Consider the following 11,502-nt stretch of genomic DNA (forward strand, 5'->3'; position numbering starts at 1 on the left):
CAGCTGACTCTCCACAGTGGAAGAACATTGATTTGAAGTTTGAGGAATTTGGTAATGAAGTCAGAAATTTAAGGCTTGGGTTGTGCACGGACGGGATGAATCCATTTGGCACTCTTAGTACCCAACACAGCACATGGCCGGTACTTTTAGTGATTTATAATTTGCCTCCTTGGCTGTGCATGAAACGTAAGTATGTAATGCTTTCATTGCTAATAACTGGTCCTAAGCAACCTGGAAACGACATAGATGTTTACCTTGCGCCGCTTATTGACGACTTGAGAAAGATGTGGGACGAAGGGGTTTCCGTTTTCGATGCTCATCAGAACGAGATGTTCACATTGCGTGCAGCCCTTATGTGGACCATGAATGACTTCCCTGCATATGGCAACTTGTGTGGGTACAAGGTCAAAGGGAAAAAAGCATGCCCCATATGTATTGATGACACATCAAGCGTATACCTGACTCATTCTCACAAAGATGTGTACCTACGGACTCGAAGGTTCCTTAGGCGTGATCATCCGTACCGTAGGCAGAAAAAGGCTTTCGATGGAACCGTGGAAGAGGATACTGCGCCTAGACCATTGACTGGTGCTGAGATTAATGCTCGGGTGAAAGGGATACAAACGGTGTTTGGAAAATCAGAAAAAACTATGGTCTCAGCTGCTCTGTTTAAGAAAGAATCAATCTTTTGGAAGCTGCCGTACTGGAGAGAACATGACGTTAGGCATTGTCTTGATGTGATGCATATAGAGAAGAATGTGTGTGATGCTCTTTTGGGGACGCTTATGAATATCCCAGGCAAAACAAAGGACGGAAAGGGTGCTCGGTTAGATTTGCAAGAGATGGGGATTCGTCCAGAATTGTGGCCTCAAGAAAAGGTCAGAAAGGGAAAGGAGCCGAGAATAGAAGATGAAAGTGTTTCGAAAAAAGGGAAGGAGAAGAACAAGGGAAAGGGAAAGGCCAAAGATGCGTCAAAGAAGAAAGATAAGGGTAAAGGGAAGGATGAAAAGAATTATTTACCCCCGGCTTGCTATACATTGTCAAGGGTAGAGAAACGTATGTTTTGTGCATGTTTGTACGGCATTAAGGTTCCATCAGGGTACTCATCTAACATGAAAAGATTTGTAACCTTAAATGGAGAATTGAAGCTGACAAGTATGAAATCCCATGATTGTCACATTATGATGCAAGTATTCCTACCGATTGCAATCCGTGGAATTCTACCGAAACACGTGAAAGAAGCGATTACAAGCCTTTGTTCGTTTTTCAATACAATTTGTAGCAAAGTTCTTGATCCTTGTACACTAGATGCTTTGCAAGCTGATGTGGTTGTGACTTTGTGCAAATTTGAGATGTATTTCCCACCCTCATTTTTTGACATAATGGTTCATATGGTTCTTCATTTGGTGCGTGAGATTAAGTTGTGCGGTCCAGTGTTCATGAGGTGGTGCTACCCTTTTGAAAGACACATGGGTACATTACAAGATAAAGTACGGAACCGAGCTCACCCTGAAGGAAGTATAATGCAAGGGACAGTGGGTGAGGAGATAGGTAACTTTGTGGCGGACTACATAGCCCTTGCTCAACCTATTGGTCTTTCTACTTCTCGACATGAAGGTAGACTTGATGGTCATGGCACAATTGGGTCGAAACAAATGTCACCAGACCGAGATCAGTTCTTACAAGCACACCTTTATGTGTTGCACCATGTTTCAGATGTGCACCCATATTTAGACGAGCACATGGCTTGTTTGCGTGCCGAATTTCCATCCAAAGGTGAAAGGGCACTTATGCAGTTGCATAATAAGAAATTTGTTGATTGGTTTCGTGAACGAGTAATGAGTGGATTGAATGATACTAATGTGACCGATACAGTACAGTGGCTTGCGTACGGTCCTAGGGATAATGTCCGTTCATTTGAGGGATATGACATCAATGGGTACACTTTTTGGACCGAGGCTCGTGATTTGAAATCTTCCTCCACCCAAAACAGTGGTGTAACTCTTGTGGCGTCGTCAAGGGAGTTTGCAAGTTCTAAGGATAAATCACCTGTCGATGCAGAGTTGTCATACTATGGTCGAATTCAAGAAATATGGGAGCTTGATTATTGTGACTTCACGGTTGCTCTTTTCAAGTGTAAGTGGGTTGATAATATCAGGCGAAACGTCAAACATGAGGACTTTACTCTTGTAGATCTTGACCACTTGAATGATAGTGCGGAACCATTTATCCTTGCATCTCAAGCTAAGCAAGTGTTCTACGTAACTGACCCAATGGATTCAAAATGGTCTATAGTGCTAGCTGGCAAAAGAAGAATCCTAGGCATTGGAGATGTTGAGGATGAGGAAGAATATGATGCGTTTGATGATTCAGCACCTTTCACTGTTCCTAGACCTGGAGTACTAAATGACATAGACAACGAAGCAGGTTATATGCGATCAGACCACAACGAAGGAATTTCAGAATGAGGTAGTTTGATTAAAAGTTAGTAATGGTTTCATTGTAAATATAGTTTAGTTATCATGTATATAGGAGCATAAGTAAGCGAAAATGATATATTTGTAGTTTGAAATTGCCTAAGTGTACTCATTATCATGCATATACAAGGTTATAGGACCATAAGTAGGTGAAACTGGCATAAATAGCTTCTACTTAACCCAACTCCTTTGTTTTGTGTATGAACTAACATTTATTCATTCTAACAACCTATTTTCCATATATAGATTGAAATTGGCATTTTGTACTCATTATCATGCATATACAAGGTTATAGGACCGTAATAAGTAGGTGAAAATGGCTAAAATAGCTTCTACATAACCATAATAACTATCATGCATATACTTTACTATACACTAATATTGTTTTATGATTGCTTTGACAGGTGCTTATATCTCATGGCGGACGATCATGATCCTCGTTTGGTAGAGGACATTGACGATGATGAGTATGAGGACGAGTACGAGGATGACGACTCCGATGATAGTGATGCTCCTTATGATGTGAATAAGGAGGATGACTTGGGTGAGCCAGAGGATAAGGCTCAAGAGGAGTTCGAGCGTAGGCTTGACGATTTTGAAAAGTTAGCTGAACGTGCACCGGCCATTGAAAATACAGCACGTGAGATTGTTGGTGAGAACCCGACTCCTGAAAGTCAAGGCCAAGGACAAGATGAAAACAACATAGGTGGTGGAGGGGGGGAAAAGGCACCGGCTGAAAGAAAAACAAGGGGTCCGACGAGAAGCTTTAAGAAACCGGACGGTCCCATGGTCTTGGAGTATGACAACAAAGGCCAACCCGGGCCCAAATGGCGTCGACAATATGCTAATCAAGTTGGCTTATGTTCGCGGAAAATCCCCATTACACTTGTAATGCGGCAAGTACCTCCGGGTTTGATTCAAGCATTTTGGGATGATACAAGGGTAAGTGTGTTTTTGGCACATTTAGACAATTTAAGATACCTTAACCTTATGATTGTTTTTAAATAGAAACCAATAATCGGTTTTAATTTGTGCTTGCAGAGGCAGTTTTCTATTCCTAATGATCCCGAGAAGAAAAAGGTGTTTGTCTCTTTATTAGCGGAAAGATTCAGAGGCTTTAAGACCAAGTTGACTAATCGGTGGATCCATAAGAAGAAGAAGGTGCAAACAAAGAAGAAGAATGCCAAAGAGGATAACCGTCTCCCGTGGCAAATATGGCCGACCGTGTCAAAAGATGATTGGGAAGAGTTCGTTAGAATGAAGAGTCAAAAGAAAGCCATTGTAAGTTTGTGTAAATCTGATGTCAATTGAATAATAGCTTGACACTTTTTGTATTAATGAGACTAACATTTTTTGTTTTGTAGGAACTTCGAGAGCAAAATCAAGCGAATGCAGAAAAGAAGGAATACGTCCATCGTATGGGTCCTAAGACTTTTGCTGAAAAGAGACCTGAGTGGGCCGCTTCGGGTTTATACCCTAAAGCGCTTCTAGTGGCATCGAAGGAACCCTCTAGTTCCACGATCACTACCTTGGTGAGTCGTGCCGGTGATTTCTTTTGTTCTCTCCATTCGTTTGATAAGAAAACCGGAAAATGGTTCATCAAGGGTCCGGAAGCTAAAAAACTGGCGGATAAGCTAGTAAGTTACCTATGAATTGTTGAAATTAAGTCACTTTTGCATCTAACCATTAACTGTTTTACTGACCTCATTTTTCCTTATGCTATAGCTTGAGCACACTCAAGAGATGGTGGAGGGCAAATTTGAACCAAGTATTGAGAATGACCCTTTCACCATGGCTTTGGGAAGGCCATACCATCCAGGACGAGTAGTAGGTTCGGGAGGGTCATTGCTTGGATGGAATAAGGTGATGGGTCCCGAATACACAAAATCGGGTACATCTCGAGCCAGTGTTAACTCACCGGGGGAATTGGATGCCAAGGTGGCATCAATTAAGGAACAAGTACGCAACGAGTTAGTTGGTGAATTTAATGCTTGGGCGAAGCTGATGAACTTACCGACTTTGCCGTTCCTCACGAGTACCCCGGTTGACTCATGTTCTGAACCAAAAGGACAAGGAGAAGGTGATAGACATGGAGGAGATGAGATACGTGGTGAAGATGTGTCACCTCAGGTAAAATCAACTGGGTTATTAAAAGTTTTAAAATACCGAGTTAATTGAGATTTTAGGTGCAATGATTGATGTACTGTTGTAGGTTCCTACTCCTACACATGCGGACTCGAGGGAGCTTGAAAATCCAACACCGCATGAATTTCCAGAGTTACAGGTAATTTGTAACCCTCTACCTTAATGAATTTTGTTATATCTATGTTGTTGTAAAAGTCCTACTTAACTATCTTCTTTTTATATATTTACTTGTGTAGGAAGACACCCGGTGTGCACTTCTAGCCCCGGGGCATGCAAATAGTACCGTGTTGAGTTTGGTGGCGTATGGTAGTGCCCAACCGACGACGGGTGCTACGGCGGGGCCACATCATTACTCTGTTGGGATCGATTCAGTGGTTGCGGGGTTCGAAGACATCCCACTACCCGTACCGATAGAGGAGGTTGAGATAACAGCACTTTGGCAAGCTGTAGGTAGCTTCGTTGATTGGCCACGTGCATGGGTGAAGTTGATTAATAAGGAGGTAAATTAGCTACTCACTTGACTATTTCATCATTTCATCAAAAAGTAGACATTTTGAGCCGAAATGGCTACTTACTTGCCTTTTTTCTTCATTTCTCAACTTAAAAACTTCTTGCATCTCAAAACAACTCATAATCACATATTTATAAGTGTTTGTCATTTCAAATTACATAAAAATCACCAAGTTCTAAGTTTTTGGGTCAAATTCATAAAAAAAAGCCATTTTGAGCCGAAATGGCTACTCACTTGCCTATTTTCTTCATTTCTCAACTTATAAACTCCTTGCATCTCAAAACAACTCATAATCACATATTTATAAGTGTTTGTCATTTGAAATTACATAAAAATCACCAAGTTCTAAGTTTTTGGGTCAAATTCATAAAAAAAAGCCATTTTGAGCCGAAATGGCTACTCACTTGCCTATTTTCTTCATTTCTCAACTTATAAACTCCTTGCATCTCAAAACAACTCATAATCACATATTTATAAGTGTTTGTCATTTGAAATTACATAAAAATCACCAAGTTCTAAGTTTTTGGGTCAAATTCATAAAAAAAAGCCATTTTGAGCCGAAATGGCTACTTACTTGCCTTTGTTCTTCATTTCTCAACTTATAAACTCCTTGCATCTCAAAACAACTCATAATCACATATTTATAAGTGTTTGTCATTTCAAATTACATAAAAATCGCCTAGTTTTTCATTTTTTTTTTTTAAAAAAAAATAAGCAACTTCCGCCGCACCGGGAGACCCGAGGGAGCCGCCCCCGCTGCCGGAACAGCAAAGGCAGCCCCAACGAGGCCACAGCAGCCCCGACAGGTGGCTGCCAAGGCTGTAGCAGCCACGGCAGGTGGCTGCCAGACTGCTGCAGCCTCGGCAGCAGCCTGCCTGGGCTGCTGCAGCCTCGACAGGCGGCTGCAGCCTCGGCAGGTGCTGCTACAGCCATGGCAGCCGCCTGTCGAGGCAGCAGCAGCCCAGGCAGGCTGCTGCCAAGGCTGCAGCAGACTGGCAGCCACCTGCCGTGGCTGCTACAGCCTTGGCAGCCACCTGTCGGGGCTGCTGTGGCCTCGGCACGGGCTGCCTTCGCTGTTCCGGCAGCGGGGGCGCCTCCCTCGGGTTTCCCGGTGCGGCTGCCGTTGCATTTTAAAAAAAAAAAATATTAAAGCAATTTTCATCATTTCATCAAAAAGTAGCCATTTTGAGCCGAAATGGCTACTTACTTGCCTTTTTTCTTCATTTCTCAACTTAAAAACTTCTTGCATCTCAAAACAACTCATAATCACATATTTATAAGTGTTTGTCATTTCAAATTACATAAAAATCACCAAGTTCTAAGTTTTTGGGTCAAATTCATAAAAAAAAGCCATTTTGAGCCGAAATGGCTACTTACTTGCCTTTGTTCTTCATTTCTCAACTTATAAACTCCTTGCATCTCAAAACAACTCATAATCACATATTTATAAGTGTTTGTCATTTCAAATTACATAAAAATCGCCAAGTGCCTATTATAAGTGATTGTGAGTTGAAACTTATTATTTCCCAAACTATTTCAGATTTCCAGTGGAAGCAAAACTTCAAAGAGAAAGAGGGTGGAGAAGCCTAAAAGAATTGATCAACCTAAGAAGAAGCTTAGTGAACAACAGTCCAAGAGTGAACAAGCGTCGAAGTTGCACTCTTCGAAAGGTTCACCCATGCCACCTTCTCCAATTGTTGAAGACATTGTTCTTCAATCGCTCTCTACTGACATGACCTTTCTTCACAACCGTGCTTGTTATTTGGTCGATCCCATGGAAGTTGCACTTCCTAAGGCAATGTTCCACTATGATGAGGATGCAATTGCATGGATCAGCAAAGAAGATGTGAAGGAATTTCTGCGTGGTGCAAAGCTTAACATTTCCCTCATTCAAACATTCATGAGGTAACTTCAATGCCTACATAAAGTTCATACTTTTTTCAAGTTATTCAAATTGATGGTGATTATCCTACATCTGATAAATTAATCAATGTTCATGCACGCAGAGCACTACAGGAGCACTTAACTGACACTGATTCTCCGTGTAAAGTTGGGTGGTTATGCCCCGAGCAGTTATCCACTACTAAAATCATAGGCAACCCCCATGACGTGTTGTACTATGTTGAACAAAGTATAAGGGAATCAACGCGTGCGGGAGACAAGTTCATATTCGCCCCATGTTATAGAGAGTATGACTAACCATGTCAAATTCAATCGATTTGGCCTCATTATATGTTGACTCCTAAATATTAATTACCTTGTCTATTGTGAACTTATGTAGGGAGCATTGGAGCCTCATGGTGATTTGTAATTCCACTAACACAATTTATCACCTTGATTCAGCTCGATCATCGGAGAAGTGGCTCGTGAAGTCTATATTGCAAAAGTAAATATATATAGCAACCTATAGTGATGATTATTGCTAATAATAACTAATTTAGTAATCATACGACTAATCAAATTTGATTGTATTTTTTATACTACAGTGTTATGAAGAAGCTACATTGTCGTGCTCCAAAGGGTCCAACATGGAAGACACCGTTGGTAATTTACATGATATTATTGTGATTATCTTGAAAATCTATGGTAGTAAATATTTGCTCATTTCCTTTGCATGTTTCACTGATGTGATTTGTTTGTCATATGCTAGTGCGCACAACAAGAGAATGGAGTTGATTGTGCTTTGTATGTGATGAGATTCATGCTTGACATTGTGACTAATTGTACGGACACTCAACAGCTTGATGAGGTAAGTCCTAAAATTTCTTGAAATGCTATATTGATGTGATTTCTAGCCTTAGACACCTAATATTATCCAACAATGACATGTTATGAGAAACAAAAAGGCTATTTCACAAGAAAGGTAGAAAATGGGTTGAATAGAAGTCATATGGGCCATATTAGGGCCATTTTGTGATAATATGCTCTTTTGATGTGATTTCTTTCCTTATACACCTATAACTAGATAATATTGACATGTTATGAGATAAATAAAGTTCATTTAATAAGAAATGTAGGAAATGGGCAAAGTAAGGTCATATAGGCCATATTCGGGCCATTTTGGGTAAAAACCGTCATAAACCTTAATAAAATGCTCTCCTATACAATTTTAGGGCTTACACACATACAACTACCCAACATTGACATGTTATGAGAAAGAAATAGTTCATTTGATAAGTAATGTAGAAAATGGGCTACATAGAAGTCATATAAGCCCTATTTGGGCCATGTTGAGTAAAATGCGTTGTTGAACTTCTTGAAATGCTATATTGATGTGATTTCTAGCCTTAGACACCTAATATTATCCAACAATGACATGTTATGAGAAACAAAAAGGCTATTTCACAAGAAAGGTAGAAAATGGGTTGAATAGAAGTCATATGGGCCATATTAGGGCCATTTTGTGTTAATATGCTCTTTTGATGTGATTTCTTTCCTTATACACCTATAACTAGATAATATTGACATGTTATGAGATAAATAAAGTTCATTTAATAAGAAATGTAGGAAATGGGCAAAGTAAGGTCATATAGGCCATATTCGGGCCATTTTGGGTAAAAACCGTCATAAACCTTAATAAAATGCTCTCCTATACAATTTTAGGGCTTACACACATACAAATACCCAACATTGACATGTTATGAGAAAGAAATAGTTCATTTGATAAGTAATGTAGAAAATGGGCTATATAGAAGTCGTATAGGTAATATTTGATTAAATACATATTTTTTGCCTAATTAATTATTTTTAAAATAATGTTTTTGTATTTCAAGTTTTGCAAGGTCCAAAAGGATGGTCCGTTGACAATCAAGGAGCTTAATGAAGTTCGTGACATGTTGGCGTCTTTCATCACCTTCAACATGTAAATGGCATGCATTGTAATTGTAAATTATTTATGTTAACTTTTGAACTATATATAACTTATTATTCATTATATATGTGTACTTACTATTATTTGTATATATGTAAGCAACTTTTTTTTTTTTGTATTGCGTTTGGGAATATTTATATCTATATATATATATAATTGAATTCTTGTATCTAATATTATTTTTGTATATAATAATTAATAATATTATTATTAGTTATTATAATAATAAAATTATTAATTATTACATTTAATATAATTGCTGGAATTACAGGGTATTATTATTGCAGGTTTTTTGTAAAAAATATTATTGCACGATGGAAAAAAAAAAAAATATATATATATATATATATATACAAAAGGCACCGGTTAGGCAGGAACCGGTGCCTAAACTATCCACCACCCAAAAAAAAAATGGCGGGAGAGCAGTATTAGGCACCGGTTAACCGGTGCCTATTCCACCCTATGGCACCGGTTAACCGGTGCCTATTAATCACTATGGCACCGGTTTTGAACCGGTGCCAAATATGGGGTTTTTGGCACTCCTCAAATAGGCAGCGGTTCAAACCGGTGCCTTAGACCGGGTTTGAACCGCTGCCTAATGCGTTTTTTCTACTAGTGCTTTTTTCTATTTCTTTTTTATCTACCCTTTCCTCAATAAGTCTAGCATAGGCACCTTTTCTTTTCCTTTAGATTATTTTTGTAGTCTTTTTTCCTTTTCCTTTAATAAAAACGAGCATTTATTTCCTTATATATGATCATTTCATTATGTTGCATTAAAAAAAAAAATCCATGTCAAACTAAGCACAAGGTATACCAATAATTTGAGGCAACCCTTGTAGCTACATCATTCTCCTTTCACCCTTCAATCATACATCCTTTCTTCATAAACCACTTTGAGCCTCGTCTAACGATAGACCTTCCTTTTTTCAACCTACATCTACCTAACCTTGGGATGGGATGGTGTGCAACTTATGCAATTCTAAAAAGCATGAGTGATTTCAAAAGATTAAAAATATGCAAAAAAATAAATAAATAAAAGGGCGAGTGTTCCAATGTCTTTGATATGAACACGTCTCAGATTGCGTCTCTTATCGAGTGCTCGGTACCGTGCCGGAGAAAAATGAGTGCCAAGTGAGTGATAGACCGCATGATCGGGATTGTCCACACTTATAAAAATGAAATATATGCTAAAGCAAAAGAAAGAGCTAAAAAAGAGTAGAAAACCTCAAGCATTAAAATACAAATATTCAAAAGCAAGGTTGCACACCTTGGGGGCGTATCTAGGGTCTTGAGCCTTTATCCCCTTCTTCTTCAAACCTTTAGCCTAACCACGTTACAACCCTTAAAAAAGACCTTTTTTGAGGTATACACACTTGTGCGAGGTTCGGCTAGAGCTACGTTCGGCCTTATTCCTAACGGATACGTAGGCAACCTCACATCGAGGTGCGACCGTAATAAACATGCATTCATATTCACATTCACACACTTGCACCATGATCATATCAAGGGATCCCCTGTGCTCATCCCTATTCATTTAGAGCTAGACTTGGGGGCTTGATCCCTACATCATTAGCTTACCTAGCCTAAGAGTCACCACCATTTGATTATTTTAACAAATAATATTCTTTCCACACATTTAGCTTTTGCGGCCTAGCTTTAGTGTCACTATCACACACTGCACAGATACATGACCAAATATACTTCCCTTAGGAACCCTTTGTCATGAAATCTTAACACAACGCTGAAGCATGCCTTGTCATATCAAAATTCACTCATCAATCATAATCATCATTGCATCACGAAGTATGAAGTGCTTAGCCTCCGTGCCTAAGTTACCCAAATACTTTCATCATGGAGTCAACCATTGAGATAGCCTAGGATGAATTAATCCTTGAACCTTGAGAGATAGTATCAAACAACATTTGACTAAGCTCATTCAACATGCATCTTCAAACTTTTGATTTTCTTTTTCACGTCTTTCTTTTTCGGGAGAAAGTCGGTACCCTCCACAAAATTGACGGAAAATTTTTGTTTTTTTGTATTTTTCGAGTCGCACGATCACATTACAATGCACACACGAGTCATGTACACATTGAGTCATGTCGTACCATATCACTTTGATTTGAGTCTAACACATGTGTCATTACACTTCGAGTCGAGTCAACCTCGAGTCAGTCAAACATATCGAGTCGTGTCAAGTCGATGAGTCAAGCAACATTAAGCCTTAGGTCAACCCTAAGATAATTAAAGAAATTGGCAAATTTCTATAGTAAAAAATAAATACAGGTGCAGCAGAATAAGGAAGACCCTATTCTTGGCGCTAGAGATATTTCAGCAGCGCCAGAGCTCGAAGCCTATCAAAAAGGTGATTTCGACCTCGTACAACAATTTCGGGTTCCTTGGTACGCCAGTTAGCCCCTATAAGCAATTTGACATGATTAAGTAGTCAGTTTGATTACAATTGCAATAAGTGATCGACCTGATGAAAGATCGTCTCA

General features: G+C 39.3%; 1 protein-coding gene and 1 long non-coding RNA gene across 2 annotated transcripts; both read left to right on the plus strand.

Moving 5' to 3' along the window:
• The first annotated feature begins 3,012 nt into the window (after window positions 1-3,012).
• On the plus strand, window positions 3,013-4,344 carry LOC145636688 (uncharacterized). Its single transcript, XM_081688253.1, has 5 exons — window positions 3,013-3,021; window positions 3,519-3,758; window positions 3,842-4,114; window positions 4,203-4,282; window positions 4,341-4,344. The coding sequence occupies exons 1-5, from the start codon at window positions 3,013-3,015 to the stop codon at window positions 4,342-4,344; spliced, it is 606 nt and encodes a 201-aa protein (XP_081544379.1).
• A 226-nt stretch (window positions 4,345-4,570) lies between these two features.
• Window positions 4,571-4,963, plus strand: LOC145612475 (uncharacterized). Its single transcript, XR_014106627.1, has 3 exons — window positions 4,571-4,607; window positions 4,690-4,761; window positions 4,859-4,963. It is a non-coding gene; the product is annotated as an uncharacterized LOC145612475 (long non-coding RNA).
• Window positions 4,964-11,502: the final 6,539 nt, after the last annotated feature.

The sequence above is a fragment of the Chenopodium album genome, chromosome 1 (assembly GCF_948465745.1).
Source record: "Chenopodium album chromosome 1, dcCheAlbu1.1, whole genome shotgun sequence".
NCBI lineage: Eukaryota > Viridiplantae > Streptophyta > Magnoliopsida > Caryophyllales > Amaranthaceae > Chenopodium > Chenopodium album.